Genomic DNA, 19,728 nt, shown 5'->3' on the forward strand with positions numbered 1-19,728 from the left:
CCATGCCCTGGAGTGGCGTGTGCAAAGCCAGTGTGGTGTAGTGGTTGAGAGTGGTGGTTTGGAGCGGTGGAATCTGATCTGGAGAACCAGGTTTGGTTCCCCGCTCCTCCACATGAAGCCAGCTGGGCGACCTTGGGTCACTCTTTCTCAGCCCCACCTACCTCACAGGGCGTCTGTTGTGGGGAGGGGAAGGGAAGGTGATTGTAAGCCGGTTTGATTGTTCCTTAAGGGGTAGAGAAAACTGGCATATAAAAATGAACTCTTCTTCTTCTTCTAAAAAGGAAAAGATGAGTGTGTCTCCCAGCATGTGCAGAGTGCCTTTTTGTATGCACATGTTGATGTTGTTTTTTTGCAATTCAAGCAAAGTCTTCCAACAGTATCTCCCCTGTCTTGCGTGGGGTCACACTGCCCTTGATAAGCTAGGGTCGCAGTTTGGGTGTGCTGCTGGACACAGCAGTCCCCTTACAACATCCGATGGCTGCAGTGGTCCGGAGTGTTTTTGCCTGGCTTCGACTGGTGTGTTCAGCTGCATCTGTTCCTGGATCAGTCAGGTCTAACCATGTCTTTGTTACATCTTGACTGGACCTTTGCAGTATACGCTGTAGCTGAAGGCGATTTTATTCAAGATGGCATTTGATTAATTCTAGTTGTTCTTCCTGCTGGCAGTTTTAAATTATTGATTTCAAATTAGGGGTTTTATGTATTTCATTATGTTATGTTGTTGCTTATATTGTAAGCCTCCTTGAGTTCCTAAAAGATAGAAAGCCAGAGAGCCAGCGTGGTGTGGTGGTTAAGAGCGGTGGTTTGGAGCACCAGGTTTAATTCCTCATTCCTCCACATGAAGCCTGCTGGGTGACCTTGGGCTAGTCACAGTTCTCTTAGAGCGCTCTCGGCCCCACGTACCTTACAGGGTGTCTGTTGTGGGGAGGGGAAGGTGATTGTAAGCTTTTTTGAGGCTTCCTTAAGTGGTAGTGAAAGTTGGCATATAAAAACCAACTCTTCTTCTACTTCTAATAAATGCTTTTAATTAATCAATCAATCTTCCTCGCTCATGTCACTTCTCAGGTATGCAGGCCTTTTCCCGAAGCACCTGTCAGTAAATTTCCACACAGACGCACAATGGAACACAAACCTTTGTGCAAAAGATGCAGGCTGCTCTGTGAACACAGGACTTCCTCTGTGCTCCTGTTGTGATGGCCATACCGTCCTGGAAGTCATTCCAGGCTGGTGGGAGAACATGAGGGGGAACTGAGCATAATTTGGCTGCTCCTAGAGAATAATTCTGTGGGGTGAACTTGGAAAGCGTCAAGTAGCCCCCTTGTCTTTGCTCTGCCCCCAACACCAACCCACACCTTGACTTTCACCCCCGGATTTCAAATGCCGCCTCTCTTGGCAACGTCAGCTGAAAAGCTCCTGAGCTCTGCCGGCGGGTCTCCATCCCCCCTCCGACCACAGTGGAGAGTATGTATGGCTTATATGTTAGTGGGAAAGTGACTGGGAAATCTCACACAATTACCTTTGACTTTAAAAGAGGGAACTTCTCTAAAATGAGAAAACTGGTAAAGAGGAAGTTGAAAGGAACAGCTAGGAGGGTTAAATCTCTTGAAAAGGCTTGGGGATTACTCAAGTCCACATTACTAGAGGCTCAGCTAGCTTGTATACCGCAGGTCAGGAAAGGTAGTAATAAGTCCAAGAGGTCACCACCATGGCTAACGGGTAAGGTGAAGGAAGCAATTAGAGAAAAAAGTCTTCCTTCAGAGTCTAGAAGGGTTGCCCAAACAGGCGAATAGAAGCAAACACAAACTTGCACAAAGGGAATGCAAGCAGATAATTAGAGATGCAAAAAAAGATTTTGAGGGGCTTATCGCTAAACACATCAAAACAAACAATAAGAAATTCTTTAAGTCTATTAGGAGTAGGAAACCAGCTAGGGAAGCGGTTGGACCATTGGATGACAATGGGAGTAAAGGAACTCTAAGGGAGGATAAAGCGATTGCTGAAAAACTAAATAAATTCTTCTCATCTGTCTTCACTGTTGAAGATACAGGGCAGATTCCTTCTCCTGAACAGAGATTTTGGAGAGGGGAAAATGAGGAACTGAGGCAAATAGAGGTAACAAGGCAGGAAGTCCTAGAACGTCTAGACAAACTGCAAACTAACAAGTCACAGGGACCAGACGGTATTCATCCTAGAGTTCTTCAAGAACTCAAATGGAAATTGCTGAACTTCTAACAAAGATATGTAATATGTCCCTTCGATCAGCCTCTGTACCAGAGGACTGGAGAATGGCCAATGTAACACCCATTTATAAAAAAGGTTCCAGGGGGATCCAGGAAATTACAGGCCAGTTAGCTTAACGTCTGTTCCAGGTAAATTAGTGGAAAGCATTATTAAAGATAAAATTGTCAAGCATATAGAAGGGCAAGGTCTGCTGGGAAAACCCCAACATGCCTTCTGTAAGGGTAGGTCCTGTCTCACTAACCTATTAGAGTTTTTTGAAAGTGTCAATAAGCATGTGGACAGGAATGAGTCTGTGGATATTGTGTATTTGGATTTCCAAAAAGCTTTTGACAAAGTCCCCCACCAAAGATTCAATGTGACAAAGTGTAAAGTGATGCATATTGGGACAAAAAATCCCAACTTCACATATACACTGATGGGATCTGTGCTGGCAGCGACCGACCAAGAAAGGGATCTTGGGGTGGTAGTGGATAGCTCAATGAAGATGTCAACCCAATGTGCGGCTGCTGTAAAAAAGGCAAATTCCATGCTGGCCATAATTAGACGAGGAATAGAGAATAAAACTGCTGATATCATACTGCCCTTGTACAAATCTATGGTGAGACCACACTTGGAATACTGTGTACAGTTCTGGTCACCACACCTAAAAAAGGATATTACAGAGCTTGAGAAGGTGCAGAAAAGAGCAACCAAAATGATTAGGGGACTAGAGCAACTGTCCTATGGGGAGCGGTTAAAACGCTTAGGGCTGTTTAGCTTGGAAAGAAGGCGGCTGAGGGGAGACATGATAGAGGTCTATAAAATTACTCATGGTTTGGAGAGAGTGGACAGGGAGAGGTTTTTCTCCCTCTCCCATAATACTAGAACACGGGGTCATCTGCTAAAGCTGGAGGGTGGGAGATTCAAAACAGATAAAAGGAAGTATTTTTTCACACAACGCATAGTTACATTGTGGAACTCCCTGCCCCAGGATGTGGTGATGGCTGCCAGCTTGGAGGGCTTTAAGAGGGGAGTGGACATATTCATGGAGGAAAGGGGTATTCATGGCTATTAGTTAGAATGGATACTAGTCATGCTGCATACCTATTCTCTCTAGTATCGGAGGAGCATGCCTATTATCTTGGGTGCGGAGGAACACAGGCAGGACGGTGCTGCTGCAGTCGTCTTGTTTGGGGGCTTCCTAGAGGCCCCTGGTTGGCCACTGTGTGAGCAGACTGCTAGACTTGATGGGCCTTGGTCTGATCCAGCAGGGCCTTTCTTATGTTCTTATGGAGGCTACCTTGCAGGGTTGGTTGCTCCTTTTGGAGAGCTGCTTCTTCCAGGCACTCCATTCTGTTGCCTAAAACTTGGCCAATTTAAATCAATTTGGTGTGCTAGAAATCTTACGTCTGGAGAGCTGGCTGATAAAAACGGATTGTGTTTGGAAACCTTCCCCCCCCAAATGGAAACCAGAGGCCTGTTTCATTTAATTAATATAACTAGATTTATTTTGCTGTCTTGGTTAGCTTGTGCTAACCACAAATGCAGCAAACACAGGGCCACCCACAGAGAAAGGAAGGATGAGGGTTGTAAATCCTGGGGGAGGAGGGGATTCTCCAGGTTTACCAAAAAAAGGGAGAAAAACATGGCCTGATGATGATGAAGAGTTGGTTTTTATATGCCGACTTTCTTTACCACTTAAGGAAGACTCAAACCAGCTTACAGTCCCCTTCCTCTCCCTACAACAGACACCCTGCGAGGTAGGTGAGGCTGAGAGAGCTCTAAAGGAGCTGTGACTAGCCCAAGGTCACCCAGCTAGCTTCATGTGTAGGAGTGGGGAAACAAATCCAGTTCACCAGATTAGCCTCAGCCACTCACATGGAGGAGTGGGAAATCAAACCCGGTTCTCCAGATCAGAGCCCACCACTCCAAACCACCGCTCTTAATCGCTACACCACACTGGCTCACTGAGTATGCTCCAAGAGGCATGGAGCACTGAGAGCAGCAGAGAATTGGAAAGGGGGGATGGAAGAAGGTGTGGAAATTAATCTGCTGAAGATACTACAAGATTTCAGGGGCTTGAAGAGACTGCCGGGGGGGGGGGTCTCCTTGGTTCCCCCCTTTCCTCATGGGCTCCTAGTTGCATTGGACAGGTTTCGCTGCATGGGTTTCAGCCAGAACTCAGTGATCTGCAATAAAATTAATAACATTTCAAGAATACTTTGTAAAAAGGGGCAGAATTCACTTTGGACAATGATGCATGATTTATTTGGTTTTGCCTAGTTAATTTTGCCCATGTGTTTGTGTGGGGAGGCATCTCCTGTTTTGCTGACTGACGCTTTTCCTTTTCGGGGGGTTTTCTTGCAGCACATTCTGGAGTGACGGTGCCTGAACCCCCTCCCAACCCATTCAGCCATGTTGGCCTGCTTGCAGAGAACGCAGAACCCCCCCAGCCAGCACCTGGCGTGTCCTAACAAGACCCTGGAGCCGCGTAAATGTGAGTACCTCCACTGGCCTGTTCTTGAGCTGACTCTTACCCTTAACCGCATTCACATGAACAGAAGGTGGGAGTGGTGCTGGGTGCTCCCGCTGGGAGTTATCCGTCGTTATCCACAGGCGCACATTTTCTGTCGGTCCCTCCCCAGTAACAGAGGGGAAGTGTTGGGCGCAGTCATTGCGGGAGATCCCCAGATTCTCTTCTGCTCAGCTTCCTAGAGGGCAGCAGAAGGAAAAGAGGTGTCTCAGAGGTTAACAGGATTCAGTCCAGCTGGGCTGTGCTCCTCTGGAGAGCGAGGAGACACGAGTGTGCGAAGGAGCATTCACGCAGGGGGTCGGTGTGAGGTTGTCATTGTGCAGACATGGGGGAGTGTATTCGGCCACAGCGACTTGGGTAAGAGGAGGCCAGAAGATGGAAGGAGAGCCGGGGTGTCCTCTGTCCAGGCAGGAAATGTGGACAGCTGGCCTTGCTTTCCCTCCCTTTTTGATGCTCTCTTGCCTTATTGAAAAAGACATTTATTTAGCTGATAATTAAAAAGAACAGAAAAAGCAGATGGGAAGCAGGCGGGGGGGGAGCAGTTAGCAGGAGGGGGGAGCTGGTGGGTAGAAGGAGGAGCCAAGATAAGCAGATTTCAGCCTGGGATGTCGTGGCGGGGAGAGAGAGAGCCAGTCCCTGGCAAGGAAAGAGCTGCTCGGCGGAGTCGTGGGGGGCTCACCTCTTTCCAAGGAACTGCTGCCCCCCACTTCTTTCTCCCCCCCTTTCCTCCTTTTAAAACCCCTTCCTCCAGCCCCTGTAATTACTTCTCCAGGTTTTGCTTTGGCTCTGCGGTTTCTGATGAATTGGCCTTTCTGATAAGCCGTAAACTAGTTACATTAAAATAGGTTTGGAAAGGTCACGCCGGCAAGGCACCTGTTTCTGGCGGACTTTGTCTCTCAATCCAAAGCTGTGATTAAATGTATATTTAATGAGCCCTGGTTTAGGCAGGCGGCTGTGACCTCCCTGGCTGGCAGAGGCGCATTAGGATGCTTGACTGATGAATGCGTGCGTTAAACCGGAGGGCTGGAGGGGGGGATTCGCCTCCCGCTCCCCTTTGCCTTCCTCCTTGTGGACAATCCACAGCCTTCCTTCTCAGGTCCCAGTGGAAGACGCCTTTAGGTGCTGCCTTGATGCTTGTTAGCATGACAGCCGCAAAGTGTTAGGCTAACAAATTAGGTATTGGGGGAGATTCCCCTCCCACACGCGCATGCCTGGGCTGCCACTTGTGTTCTGGAAGCAGTGTGCGCACTGCCGAGGAAGAGGGTGGGAGTAGGTGTGATAGGCACCTGTCACTGGTGCATTGTTCGGAAAGTCTGGGTGCTTTGTCTAATGTGGTGTGCTTCAGGCTTTGTACAAATGGGGAAGGGACCCTTTCCCCAGTAACTTGTGCAATGCAGGTCTGCATGGTTTTCATGGAAGAGAATTTGGGGGGCATGCTCTATTTACATTTATTTATTTAAACATTTGAAGAAGAAGGGTTGGTTTTTATATGCCGACTTTACCACTTAAGGAAGAATCAAACCAGCTTACAATTGCCTTCCCCTCCCCACACCCCGTGAGGTAGGTGGGGCTGAGAGAGCTCTAAGAGAGCTGTGACTAGCTCAAGGTCACCCAGCTGGCTTCGTGTGTAGGAGTGAGGAAACAAATCCAGTTCACCAGATTAGCCTCCGCCGCTCATGTGGAGGAGTGGAGAATCAAACCCGGATCTCCAGATCAGAATCCACCGCTCCAAACCACCGCTCTTAACCACTACACCACGCTGGCCTTTCCACTGGATTGGGGTCCCCAAGGCATTCTCAGGCGCACATGCTCCAGGGTCTCAGCACATACTCTGTTCTCCTTCTGGCCGGACTTTTTTGGACTTGCTGTTGCTCCATCTGACATTTTTGGAATGTGCCCAATGCTCCCCTCTGGCTGCACATGGCAGGGGGTCAGTTGGGCAGGGGCCGGGGGTCTGCCTTTCGGGGTGGTTCATCTGCTGTTCCGTCAGGGTAAATTATGCAAATGAAGGAGCTCTGCCCGTACGCTGTTGTGTTGCATGCATTCCAGATTGCAGGCTTTCTGGGCTTAGGATGCCGCCATTTTATCAACACGCAACCCCCTCTCTGTGTCTTGCAGTCGTCTTCCTCCGTGCAAATCTGGCCTGCAGGCTTGGCCTGTCCCCCCTTTGCCTGCCTTCTCCGCAGCTCTTAGAGTTTTAGCTGATCGTCAGATTCTACTTATTATGAGGGAGAGGCAGCCAACTCACTCCCCGCCCTCCCACCCCCAGCACCTCCTGCTATTTCAAATTAAATTTCAGGTGACATTCAGGGCTGTGCATCTGTCTTTGAATGCATCCCCCCCCCCCCGTTGTTTATTGCACCTGTGGTAAGCTGGAGGGGGAGATAAGTGTCTCACAGCTGAATTCATGGTGCTGGCGGAGGGGGGGCATTTTGGCCAGTGTGCTGGGCTTGGGGGGGGGGCAGCTGTCTGCACTTGCTTACGTAATCGGGAAAAGATAGCGCTTCTTAAAACTAGACACGATTTAGAAGCGCCGCTGATTACTTAATTTGCTCCTGAGTATCTCAGTAATTATCTTTATGGGCCTTATTTCTTGTCCTGTGGCATCGTTTCTGTCGATATTAAACGAGCCGGGCTCACAGGACGGCAGCCGGTTGGCCCGCCGCTGCCGCAAAATCCTATTATCCTGCCTGGGCTGCTGATTAATTTTTGTATTAATTTTACGTCAAAGGTGAGCTTCTAATATTTGCCCCCCTGCCTGTGCTGGGAACTGCAGGAGAGACTTGGCATTTCTAAGGCCCTCCTTTGTAATTGGGGTCCTGTTTGTTCTGGCTGGCCTCACGGAACCGGTAAAGAACATGCATGGAGGGGCGGGAGCTTAAACTGCAAGAAATTAATGGAAGAAATTCTCCTTTTCCTCCTCCTGCCACAGAATTGGCTTTTCCCCTTGGGGGAACCACGCTCTAGCTGTGGGGGGTGGGTTGGGGGTGTCCTGCCGCCTCATGGATTTTCTAACTCTTTAACTTGCACGTGGTGACCTTTGCTCACTAGTAATTAAACCGGATCCTGCCAGGCCTAGTTGGGTTGTCCTTAAAGCCTCTTTCTTCCGGAGGAGGGCGGAATGGAGGAGAAATTCCAGGGTCGGGGAGGACAGCCCCAAGGCAGCGGCGGTGAAGGGAGGGAAGGTGGGCGAGGAGGGGGAGAAGGCAGTGAGGGGTGTGGAGTGGGGGCTCAGCAGCTCCAAGGCTGTGAAGACATTTCGGCAGGGAGGGAATGGAGGGCTGGCCTGGTCAAGAGGTGGCAGAGGGGCTGAAGGAGGAAGAAGAAGAGGGAGGAGGAGGAGGAGGAATTGGTTTTTACATTCCGACTTTCTCTACCCCTAAAGGAAGAATCAAACTGGCTTACAGTCTCCTTCCCTTCCCCTCCCCACAACAGACACCCTGTGAGGTGGGTGGGGCTGAGAGAGCTCTAAGAGAGCTGTGACTAGCCCAAGGTCACCCAGCAGCCTTCATGCAGAGGAGGGGGGAAACCAACCTGGTTCACCAGATTAGCCTCCACTGCTCATGTGGAAGAGTGGAGAATCATACCCGGTTCTCCAGGTTAAGAGTCCACCACTGCAAGCCACCACTCTTAACCACTACACCACGCTCACAGGAGACCTTATGGGGGGGTGGAGATCTGGGTGGGGGGATGTTGGAGGCTAATGCAGAGCTGCACTGCTGTGTCCAGACCCCAGACCTGGGCGTTGGTACTCTGGTTATCCGTGGCATTTGCTGCCAGCACAGCCGGGTGACCTGGCAGCCCTTCAGGGGCATGGAGGGCCAAGCTTAGCAGTAAGGGCACTGTGGCGGGGGGTCACATCCTGACTTAGGAGGCTAATCGGGTGAACTGGATGTGTTTCCCCACTCCTACACACAAAGCCAGCTGGGTGACCTTGGGCTAGTCACGGCTCTCTTTGAGCTCTCTCTCTTCCTCACCTACCTCACAGGGTGTCTGTTGTGGGGAAGGGAAGGAGATTGTAAGCCGGTTTGATTCTTCCTTGAGTGGTAGAGAAAGGCTGTTCTCTGCTGTCAGAGTCCCGGGAGAGACACAGGAGGCCAGAGTGCCCTGGGTGAGCCAGTGCTGAGAAGGCCGCCTCGTCGATTGAAATGGAGAGAGGCACTTGAGGCGGTGCTAATGGCAGGCTGTGTTCCTTGCCAAGCTTTATGCTGGAAACTAGGGGCCGGAAGCTTTCACTCTCCCTCTTGGCAGGGAAGAAGTCCTTTCTCTTGACGGTTAACTTCGTGATGGAAAAAGATGGTTGCTGCTTCTTTTTGCGCTAGGAAGCATTAGCGTGTAATCTCACAGGTGTAGATTTTTGGGTCTAGTTGACCCTGGATGGGAGGCTTGTGTTTCACTCCAAGAAATCTGAATTCTTTCTGAAAGAAGCACCGTGGGGAGGGGGGGCTCTTCAGTTAGGAAAAGATGGCATCTTGGCCATCTTCTGGGCATGGAGTAGGGGTCACTGGGGGTGTGGCGGGGAGGTAGTTGTGAATTTCCTGCATTGTGCAGGGGGTTGGACTAGATGACCCTGGTGGTCCCTTCCAACTCTATGATTCTATGGAAAAGCTTCCTCTTCGACAACTGCGCTGCCCGTCGTCTTGTGCCTACGGCACAACTTGAAGCATGTTTACCCAGAAGTAAGCAGGGCAGACTGAGTCTAAATTCCATTTCCCATTCTGTAATTCACACATTTTCTGTCCAAGAGTATGACTTATTTGCACCAGAGCGAATCCTGGGAGCTTGACACAACCCTCCCCCCCTGCTTGTGTAGCCCCTTGTGTATTCTGCTGCATGGGTGTATCTACTTAAAGAGAGGAACTGTGACCCGAACAGATTTCTCTTTGGCTCGCCATTCCAGTGCAAAGCTTCAGGGGAGAAGTCCTCATCTGAAGATGACCGCAGGCCCGTTCCAGGGTTAAAAGCACTGGGTTGTGGACAGAGGGTCCGCGTCCTTGCCGAAGGCTGACTAAGCAAATCAAACTTCCCTTCTCTTGGGTTCAGAGTTGCAAATGTCTGTGGTCTGCTCCCGAGGTGCATGAGCTGTTAATGCTTCTAATACTCGATGTCAGCAGTCATTAGAAATTCTCCAAAGTGGTTGTGTTGTTGTTTTTTTGACATAGAAAATTAAGCTTTTATTCTGTGTCTGCTTAGAAGCAAACAGTTTTTGCCCAGCATCTTGCCTGATTGCAAATCAAGGTGACCAAAACCTGGACGCCCCCACCAAGCCAAAAGCCTTCCCCTCTCATTAACTGCTCTGGGCTCCTTTTCCCCTTTCCTTTTCTTCCTCTCCCCCCACCCCTTGCATTGATAGGAGCTTTATTTGGATTATAAATCAAACACCCCCACCCCCTGCGCCCAGCCCCACTCGCTCCTCTGCAGCTGCGTAGCCGTGGCTTATATTTTAATTAAATGTCACTTTCTGTGCGCCTCCTGACTTCTTTTTTATCCCCTTTCCTTTTTTGCATCTGCTGTAACTCCAGCTGCCGGCTGTGTGTGCACAGGAACTCTGAACGGCTATAATTGCTCAAAATCGATATTCTGCTCTGAGTTGAAGAGCTGCTTGAAAAATTATAATTAAAAATGCCTCTCTGAGGATGACACCCCCCCCCCAAGCTGCCCATGCAAGGTGGGTCGGTTGCCTCTTTCACGGGGCCTGTGGGATGTGGCTCATTGCCGACCCTGATGTCCATTTGGTGGCCTGCAATGATTGGATGGGTTAAGCCTCCGTCCTGCTGCTGCTCAGCGAGCAAGTGGGACCCTGGGAATTGTAGTTCAGCGAAGGTGCCGAGAAGTCATAGAATCATAGAGTTGGAAGGGACCACCAGGGTCATCTAGTCCAACCCCCTGCACAATCCAGGAAATTCACTACTACCTCCCCCCCCACATCCCCAGTGACCCCTACTCCATGCCCAGAAGATGGCCAGGATGCCTCTCATCTTCTGCCTAAGGTCATAGAATCAGCATTGCTGACAGATGGCCACCTAACCTCTGCTTGAAAACCTCCAGGGAAGGAGAGCTCACCACCTCCCAAGGAAGCCGATTCCACTGAGGAACTGCTCGAACTGTTAGAAAATTCTTTCTAATGTCTAGATGGAAACTCTCTTGAATTAATTTCAACCCTTTGGTTCTGGTCCGACCTTCTGGGGCAACAGAAAACAACTCGGCACCATCCTCTATATGACAGCCCTTCAAGTACTTGAACATGGTTATCATATCCCCTCTCAGTCTTCTCCTCTTCAGGCTAAACATACCCAGCTCCTTCAACTTTCCTCATAGGACTTGGTCTGCAGACCCCTCACCATCTTTGTTGACCTCCTCTGGATGCTTTCCAGCTTGTCTACATCTTTCTTCAATTGCAGATATTCAGTGAATTTTGTTAATTTATTTACTTCATTTATACCCCACCTTTTTCCCCAATGGGCACCTAAAGAGGCTTACAGCATTCTCTTCTCCTCCACGTTATCCTCACAACAACCCTGTGAGGTAGGTTAGGCTGAAAGTGTATGATTGGCTCAAGGTCACCCAGCGAGCTTCCATGGCAGAGTGGGGATTCGAACCTGGGTCTCCTGGATCCTAGTCTGATACTTTAACCACTAGACCACACACACTGCCTCCTCTAGATTTAGGAGCTTGTTTCGATGAGCAGCCAGGTGATGGCTAAAGGCACGTGTGGGATAGTTGGGATGTCCGGAAGGTCCTCTTCAAATCGCAGTGGATTTTGGCAAAGCGAGCACGCTTTTAGGATGGAATTTCAGTGCTCTGAATGACGGGGCATTTCCAAGCTCTAATTTGAGCAACGCTGTTTTCAGCGAAGAAAGCTCTTTAATATTTCACTGTTGCAGATCTGAGGCAGTGGATCCAAAGTTTTTGACCCAAATCCCTTCCCCCAAGTACGCAAAATCATGATTAAGTGACCCAGGCCTACTTTCCAGGAGGCGCTTTTGTCTGGCAGCCGTGATCTGCCGCTTCCTCACTCTTTGCCTGGGTCCTTGTTTCCTCTGTGATCCTTTAAGTGCCTGGGGGAGAAATCTGGGCTTATATCCTCAGGGTGAGCTATGCAGAATCAAACTGCTCTCTTCTGCCTGGGGGCAGAAACCACTACAGTTGGGGAGAAGGGGCAGCCTAATATCCTGGATGCCCCCTACACTCTCAATGCCCCCCATGACTCATAGGTCACCCCCTGGGTGGGGGTGTTTTTATCTCTCCCATTAAGAATCACTAATCTGAAGCCGTCGTTTGAGTATCAGGTTGTGAAAATTTCTATTTTTATTCCTTGCTTTAATTTGTGTGTGTGTGTGTAGCCCTAAATTCAACATAATGCATAATTGAGAGAGTTGAAAGAGGAGCTAAATATAGAAGTATTTGGCTGAGAATATTTTTATCTTCTTTGATATCTTATCTGGTTTGTAAATCTGATCATCTGTGATGTGCGTGAATCTCCTGCAGGCAAAAAAGGGTCCCTGGCCACCTCTTCTGCCTGGAAACCCTCCCAGATCGCTCACACAATGCCTTCTGTTTTCCCCCCCCTTTCTTTTCCCCCCTTCCTCACAACCCACGTTTCCCATGAGTCGCTTGGCACATCCCCTTATTCCCCATTCCAACACTGAGACTCTGCTTGAGTGCATGGAACTGAACCAGAGGGGCACCCCCCTGCCTCCCCCTCTCTCCATCCATCCTTTCTGCTCCCCCCCCCCCCAAGCATGTTATCTCCTCCGGACAGGGACCTGTCGTCCTGTTTGTTACTCTGGGGAGTGCCTGGCACAGGGCTGTCTCCTTTGCCCAGCAGGGTGCAAACTTGAGTATTTTCTTCCTCAGTGCCCTGGGCGGAATGTGCACCATCTCTCTCTGCTGAGAGCTCCCCCCACGTTGTGAGCACAACAACACAAGCGTGAAATAACCGAACAGGCCAGGATGTGCACACAACGAAAGTGCTGCTTTAGCAGCAATTAGCCTGCTTAAGCTTTCAAACTGTGACTAGCTGGGTGCTATTTTTTTTTTTTTTTGAGCAGCGGGATGGCCAGATGGGTGCTTTTGCTAGTTGTTTTGAGGGTGCCCCAGCTGAGAAGGAGGAATTAAAGGCCAGATTTTTGCCAAGTCTGCTCCCCCAGCATGTTTTCTCTGATAGGCATATTTTTGTGCTGGCTGGCAGGGTGGGGACGTTTTCCAGCCGCTCCCCAAAGGCCCGATTATTGGAGGAGCGTGGGGTCCATTTTGGGTTGGACAGAGAGATCGTGTGGGTCAGAAGACCCTGCCATCTAGGAATTGGTAGCGGCACCTTATGGCAGACACACACACACACACACACACACACACACACACACACACACTTTCAATTACTTCTCCCCCCTCCCTTTGCCTCCCTGCTGCACCCTTCTAGAGTATAAAACATAAGCAGTTATTTGTGTGCATGGCAAAATTAAAATGAAAATGCAACGTGCTGTTCCTGCAGAGAATTTGTTGGGTCTCCCCCCTTTTTTTAATTGCTCTCATATATAGGGTGATAAATGGTTTCATTTTATGTCCTTTCTTTAAAAAAAAAAAAAGTATAACCGCACCGTGAAAGACTGTGGAGTATTAGTAGGGTGTTGGTCCTTTGCGAGGTCACCTTAAGAATGGGAAGGGAGGCACTGCTCTGGGTAGATTCTCAGAGATGGCCGAGGGGGGGGGGACAAACACGTGGAGACGATCTATTCCTGTCCCTTAAACTGAAAAAGAACATTCTGTATGTCTGGTAGATCACCCACTCGGAAAATGAGTATTGCCTGGATTGGGTCTTCAAGGAGCCAGATGGTGGTATCAAAGCAGGATTCCGGCACGCTCTGATGGGCCCAGATTCTCATCTCTGTATTCAGCCGTTAATCCCTAAATTTTCAGGGGTGCATCTGAAGTAGATCTGTCCTTTCCTAGAAAGTCGTTGCTGTGGAACACAGGCAGGACAATGCTGCTGTTGGTTGCCTTGTTTGTGGGCTACCTAGAGGCATCTGGTTGGCCACTGTCTGAACAGTCTGCTGGACTTGATGGACTTTGGTTTGATCCAGCAGGGCCTTTCTTGTGTTCTTTATTAGCTGTAGAACAGCAAGATTTTCAGTGTATCAGCTTTCACATGAACACATGAAGCTGCCCTATACTGAACCAGACCCTTGATCCATCAAAGTCAGTATTGTCTACTCAGACCGTCAGCGGCTCTCCAGGGTCTCAGGCAGAAAGGGGTCTTTCACATCACTTACCTGCCTAGTCCCTTTAACTGGAGATGCTGGGGATTGAACCTAGGACCTCCTGCATGTCAAGCAGAGGCTCTACCACTGAACCACCACCCCTTTGTCTGACTCTCACAAGCTTGTTGGTCTCTGAGGTGCTCCTGGACTTTAATCTAGCTGTTCTACTGCAGACCGACATGGGCTGCCCTCTGAAACTTTCATTAGCTGTGCTGCAGACTGATGCTGGTGCTTTTAAGCAGAACAACTAATAAGGATTAGTAATACTATCCGGGGAAGGAGGGGAAGGCTTTGGTGGGTTGGCCTGGGCCTGGCCTCCTGTGGAGTCGGGGCTGGTGACGGACGAAGCCTTTGGCTTTTGCAGAGTGGTCCAGCAGCGCTGGTGGAGAAACACCTGCTTTTCTTCTTGCACATTAAGCGCTTTGCTGGGCTGCCGCCCCCCCCCCTCCGCAGGTGCATCTCTGAAATTGCAGATAACAGGAGCTGTTTGTTTGCCAGAGCCTGCCAGGGGAAAAAGGCTTTGATGCTGATGCTGCCGCAGCTTCAAATACCGCCTCTTGTAGCCAATGCTCTGTTTAGCGTGATTGGATTTCATGCCCAGCCGGAGAGGAGAAGACAGAAGACGGCTGTAGGTGGCACGTGGGTGGTATGTGTGAGATTCTCCTCTTGGGTCTACTTCCCCTCCTCCCTACTTTGAGAGTGTCCCTGGAAGGTCTTCTGGGGTGCCTCCAGGTAAGGTTTGTGTGGGGGACTAACATCCAGGGCTTTCTTGGTGGTGGCTCCCTGCTTCTGCATTTTCAGCCCAAATGATCCTGATCTGGCTGACGTCAGAAGACTGGTCTTAGCTCAAGGTAGCTGCTCATCATATACTTTAATGCCTTCCCTGTTCTCTGTAATTTCTTACCCTGTCCTCCCACTTTGAAATTGGCGGGTGTATGTTCAGGGTTCCCCCCCCCCCAAATTGAATTTGATTGTTAGCCATGTCATGGGTTTTTTGCTGGTACACAATCTATAAACCTGAAAAACAAAATTCTAAGCAGAGTTCCCCCTCCGTCCACGGAAGATCTCTGCCATTTCCAGTTCTGTGCTGTAGACCAGTGGTCGGCAAACTCATTAGTCAACAGAGCCAAATATCAACAGTACAATGATTGAGATTTCTTTTGAGAGCCAAATTTCTTAAACTATATAGGTAGGTACACTGTTTATTAACTTAATAAATATTGGTGAAGGCTTTCACGGTCAGAGTTCATTGGTTCGTGTAGGTTATCCGGGCTGTGTGACCGTGGTCTTGGTATTTTCTTTCCTGACGTTTCGCCAGCAGCTGTGGCAGGCATCTTTAGAGGAGTAACATTTTCAGAGGAGAGACCCTGTCCTTCAGTGTTACTACTCTGCAGATGCCTGCCACAGCTGCTGGCGAAACGTCAGGAAAGAAAATACCAAGACCACGGTTACACAGCCTGGATACCCTACGAGAACCAATAACTTAATAAACTTTAATTAAAGTTTTAAGTCTTAATTAAACTATAGGTACACTGAATAAAACTTGATATCATACTTAATAATGATCTTATTTATTGATAAAAATTAAATTGTAAGTAAGGTATCCATAAAATTAAATCATGACAATGACTGACAAACACTTAATGTGAACAATAGCCTTGCATCTCCCCGACCCCCACTGACTTCTCGGCGGCCGCCCTGGCGCATCCCGCGCTCGCCTCTCGGCCTCCTCCTCCTTGCTGCCGCCGCCTGGGCTCTTTCCTTCCTTCCCTCCCCGGCTGGCCTGCCGTCCGCCCGTCCGCCCCTCCTCAGCGCCTCGGCCACCGAGGAGGAGGAGGAAGAAGAGAAGGAGGAAGGCGCAGGGGTGTTCTCCCCCCTCCCCTCTCGCTGGCGTTCTCCAGCGGCGGAAGGGAAGGGCAGGCCACGAGGGCGACGCGGTGGAGCTTGCAGGGGAGGAAGGTGGGGGAGGGTGTGTGTGTGCTGGATCGGGGCCTCCCTCCTCCCCGGTGCTCGGGCCAGCACATTGCAAAGATCCGCCCCCCCCCCCCAGGCGCAGCGGTGGTGGCTCTGGGCTGGCGGAAAGGCGGAGAACTTTTGCGCGCAGAGCCCGGCCGGGGCAGGGAAGGGACGCCAGGCTCTCCTCCGCTGCAACGTGCAGCCCCGATCCTCCGCCGAAGGAAGCCAGACCCCACCTGCGCCCTCCGCGCCCGGGGAAGGTGGCTTCTCTTGGGTGGGTGGCCGCGATCTTGCAGCCCAGAGCCGCACTCAAGGGGCCAAAGAGCCGCATGCGGCTCTCGAGCCGCGGTTTGCCTACCCCTGCTCTAGACAAAACTCACTTGAGGGGTTCGTGGTCCGCCTGGCCCACAAAGAACTGCGGGATGTGGCTTCACCACACCAACAGAAATTGGTTCCCAAAGTGGCCTAATCTGTTCACCCAAATGATCTCCAGGCTCCAGCCGCAGGAGGTGCCAAGCCGCACACTCAGGAGCCTCTAGTAGATTTTGTGGATCCGGTAATGTTTCCTTCTGTGTAAAACGACCAGTGGTTGGACGGAGAGAATGCCCGCATTGCTCTGGCTTGGAGAGCTGGTGGTATTCTGTCAGGAAAGTGCTCCCAAGGTCTTTTGAGGGATCGTTTTGGTTTGCCAGGCTGTAATGAAGCCTCCCTTCCCTTCCCTGTGTGCACAGAAAGCATTTGCCATAGCTCTTCTGGAAATGCTCTCTGGTGAGTGTTAAAGCCGTTTTAATTGCATCTAGAATTTAAATTTTTTTAAACAACCCTCCTGCCCCCTCCCCAGGAAACCTGCACTTATGTGCTTCTTGTTGAGAGTTTTTGCTCATTCCTAAAGTGTTTTTATCTACGTTGCCACAGCAAACTTTTCCTTGTTTGCATACGTTTAAAATATTGCCTTAATTTCCACGTGGATTTATACATGAGCAAGAGAGAAATGGATTCTCTCGTTTTAAACTCCCAGAAGAGGATTGTGTGAGCCCCTGCCAAAGGGGACAGCTGTTTAGTTGCATCCCCCAACCATTTTGGAGGGGCCCGATTCATGGCCCCATTCTGCACAATGTAGCTACTCTGGCCCATGTCCTATGGGCAAGTAATACAGAGCTACAGCTAACATCAAGAGCTTGAGGAGATGTTTAATAAGGTGTCTTTTCTGGGATAGCACAGAAGTTGGATTTTGATTGTGCCTCGATGTCTGACTGATACTCAAATTTTGGAATTGGCAGTGAATTTCATTTCCAGGTCTGATTGACCAGCCACCTTTTCCTTTCTTCTTTTCCTTGGCTTAGTGAATTTGCAAGAGCCACTGAAGTACCATGGGGGGGAAGCTGTGGCTTGGTGGTAGAGCATCTGCTTGGCATGCTGAAGGTCCCAGGTTCTAATCCCCTGTGTCTCTAGTTTAAAAGGACCGGGCAGTAGGTGATGTGAAAGACCTCTGCCAGAGACCCTGGAGAGCTGCTGCCAGTCTGAGTAGACAATTCTGGCCTTGATGGACCAATGGTCTGACTCAGGACCAAGCAGTTTCATGCATTCATGACACTTCTCTGGTGCAGCCTTGCTGGAATGGATGGCCCGTCCCCTTGTTCCTGTTCGGGGGGGGGGGGGTGCATGAAAAAATGCCCTTCAGTTTGGGAAAAGTTCTGCTTTGGTTTCATTACCTGGGCCTCTCCAGCCATCTACCTGAGAGCGCACCTGTGGCGGTCTTTTCAGACAAACCACCCTTCCCGCCATGTTCAGGGAGAGGCTGTGGGCTGCAGCTTGTGTGGCCGTGCCCACAGGCCAAAGGGGCTTTGAAATTGAGCTGGAAAGAAAATGGAGCTGTTTTACAAGGTGCCTGACCTCATTTGCTTTCCTGTTTTACAAGCCAATATTTTCAACGATAAAATGCTTTATTGTCCCTTTATTCCCCCCCCCCCCCGCCCGCCCGCTCGCTCCACAGTTACCTTAAGGCGGGAGCCAGCTTGTGGGATTTAAAATAGGCCTTGCCTCCAGGGAACATCCGTCACGGAGGACTTTCTAGGCACAGGGGGGCTGTGAGCTTCAGAGCTCAGTGCGGCTGACAGATGGATGCAGATCCCAGGTGGAACAATAAGTGCAGGGGTACAGATATCCAGATGTCCAGTTGCCTTCGGCTAGCTCGAATACTGGAGCTCAGCCCCTACAACAGCGAGGTGCTGTCTCTTGGCAATATGGCCTCATAAGGGTTGAAGGAGTCGGCCTGTTCTGGATGTGATTGTGCTCCCCTAGTAGGCAGGTTTCACATTTTGGGGTGTTGCTAGATCTGTGTGTGTGTAGGTTCAGGTCTCTTCATGCTGAGCATTTGTGAAGAAACGGGCTCATGTGCCCTTCCCTGATCCTCCTGACCAGACCCCCTGAGGTCAGAAGAACCCTGGGGCCACCCTGGTGTTGTCTGATCAGGAGGATTAGGGAAGGGCATATGAGCCTGTTTCTTCACAAATGCTCAGCATGAAGAGACAGCGACAGGCATAGTTAAATTGTGGAACTCCCTGCCCCAGGGTGTGGTGATGGCTGCCGACTTGGAAGGCTTTAAGAGGGGAGTGGACATGTTCATGGAGGAGAGGGCTATCCGTGGCTGCTAGTAAAAATGGATACTAGTCATGATGCATCCCTATTCTGTCCAGGATCAGAGGAGCAGTCCTGTTATCTTGGGTGCTGTGGAACACAGGCAGGATGGTGCTGCCGCAATTGTTTGGGGGCTTCCTAGAGCACCTGGTTTGGCACTGTGTGAACAGACTGTTGGACTTGATGGGCCTTGGTCTGATCCAGCATGGCTTTTCTTATGTTCTCTTCCCCTTGCTCCCCTGGAGTTCGATTTACAGCCTAGATAACCACAGACTGCCACAAGTGACTCTTAGGAGCATCTCCTGCTAGACGTATTCATATGTCTAACACTCCATACTTGCGTTGCTGTTTAGAGGCTGGACCTGGTTGCTGGACCTCTTGCTAACCTTCTACAAGCAAGCATGGGGGCATCCTACCACAACTGCACACTTCAGAGCTATCATGCTTAAGGGATGGAGAGCTTCTCTGCTTCCCTTCTCCAGTGCCACGCTTCAGATGGCAAGACCAAATAGATGCGGTACTTTTTCAGAGATCAGACTTAGAGCATTTAAAATATAAGAACATAAGAAAGGCCATGTTGGATCAGACCAAGGCCCATCGAGTCCAGCAGTCTACATTCAGTTGAAGGTGGGTTCATGTGTGTCCATGGTTGCTGAACCAGCAGGGAGCTGTTTACAGGTGAGGAAGACAGTGCTGGTGTTGTCTTAGAAACATCCAAGCCTGCTAGGGGATGCCTGATTCTCCTAATCCAAGCATGCATGGGAGTCATCAGCGGGCTTCTCCTCCAAGTAGGTTCCATTCAAGTTGAACTTGAGGAAGTAGCCCCTTCTGGATCTCATCTTCTGTCCACTCAAACCAAGACTCCAGAGAGTGTTCAATGTCTGGAGGTCAACTCTGGGAAAGACGTATGTTATGGGTGGTAGAGGGCTGGTAGCGCATGCCAAAGAAAACAGTGCCGAGGAGGAAAGATCGGAACAAGGGTGAGGCGGGATCCATCATCTCTCTGGCACAGTCAGGTCTCTGTGTATCCCTCTGAGCCAGCTTCTTCAATTTTGCAAAAATCCACTACTACCTCTGGTCAGTATTTTGGCACATGAACACCATGTGCAGATGGAGCCATGCATC

General features: G+C 50.0%; 1 protein-coding gene across 1 annotated transcript in view; it reads left to right on the plus strand.

Annotated features, from left to right (window-relative positions):
• Positions 1-4,589: 4,589 nt before the first annotated feature.
• The window catches only part of FAM222A (family with sequence similarity 222 member A), a 38,179-nt gene continuing 23,040 nt past the window's right edge, over positions 4,590-19,728 (plus strand). Inside the window, exon 1 of the mRNA XM_056859531.1 lies at positions 4,590-4,717. Within this exon, the coding sequence (XP_056715509.1) occupies positions 4,636-4,717 (82 nt within the window). The 5' untranslated portion in view covers positions 4,590-4,635. The remainder of the gene's footprint in view (positions 4,718-19,728) is intronic.

Source organism: Euleptes europaea, chromosome 13 (assembly GCF_029931775.1).
Source record: "Euleptes europaea isolate rEulEur1 chromosome 13, rEulEur1.hap1, whole genome shotgun sequence".
Classification (NCBI taxonomy): Eukaryota; Metazoa; Chordata; class Lepidosauria; order Squamata; family Sphaerodactylidae; genus Euleptes; species Euleptes europaea.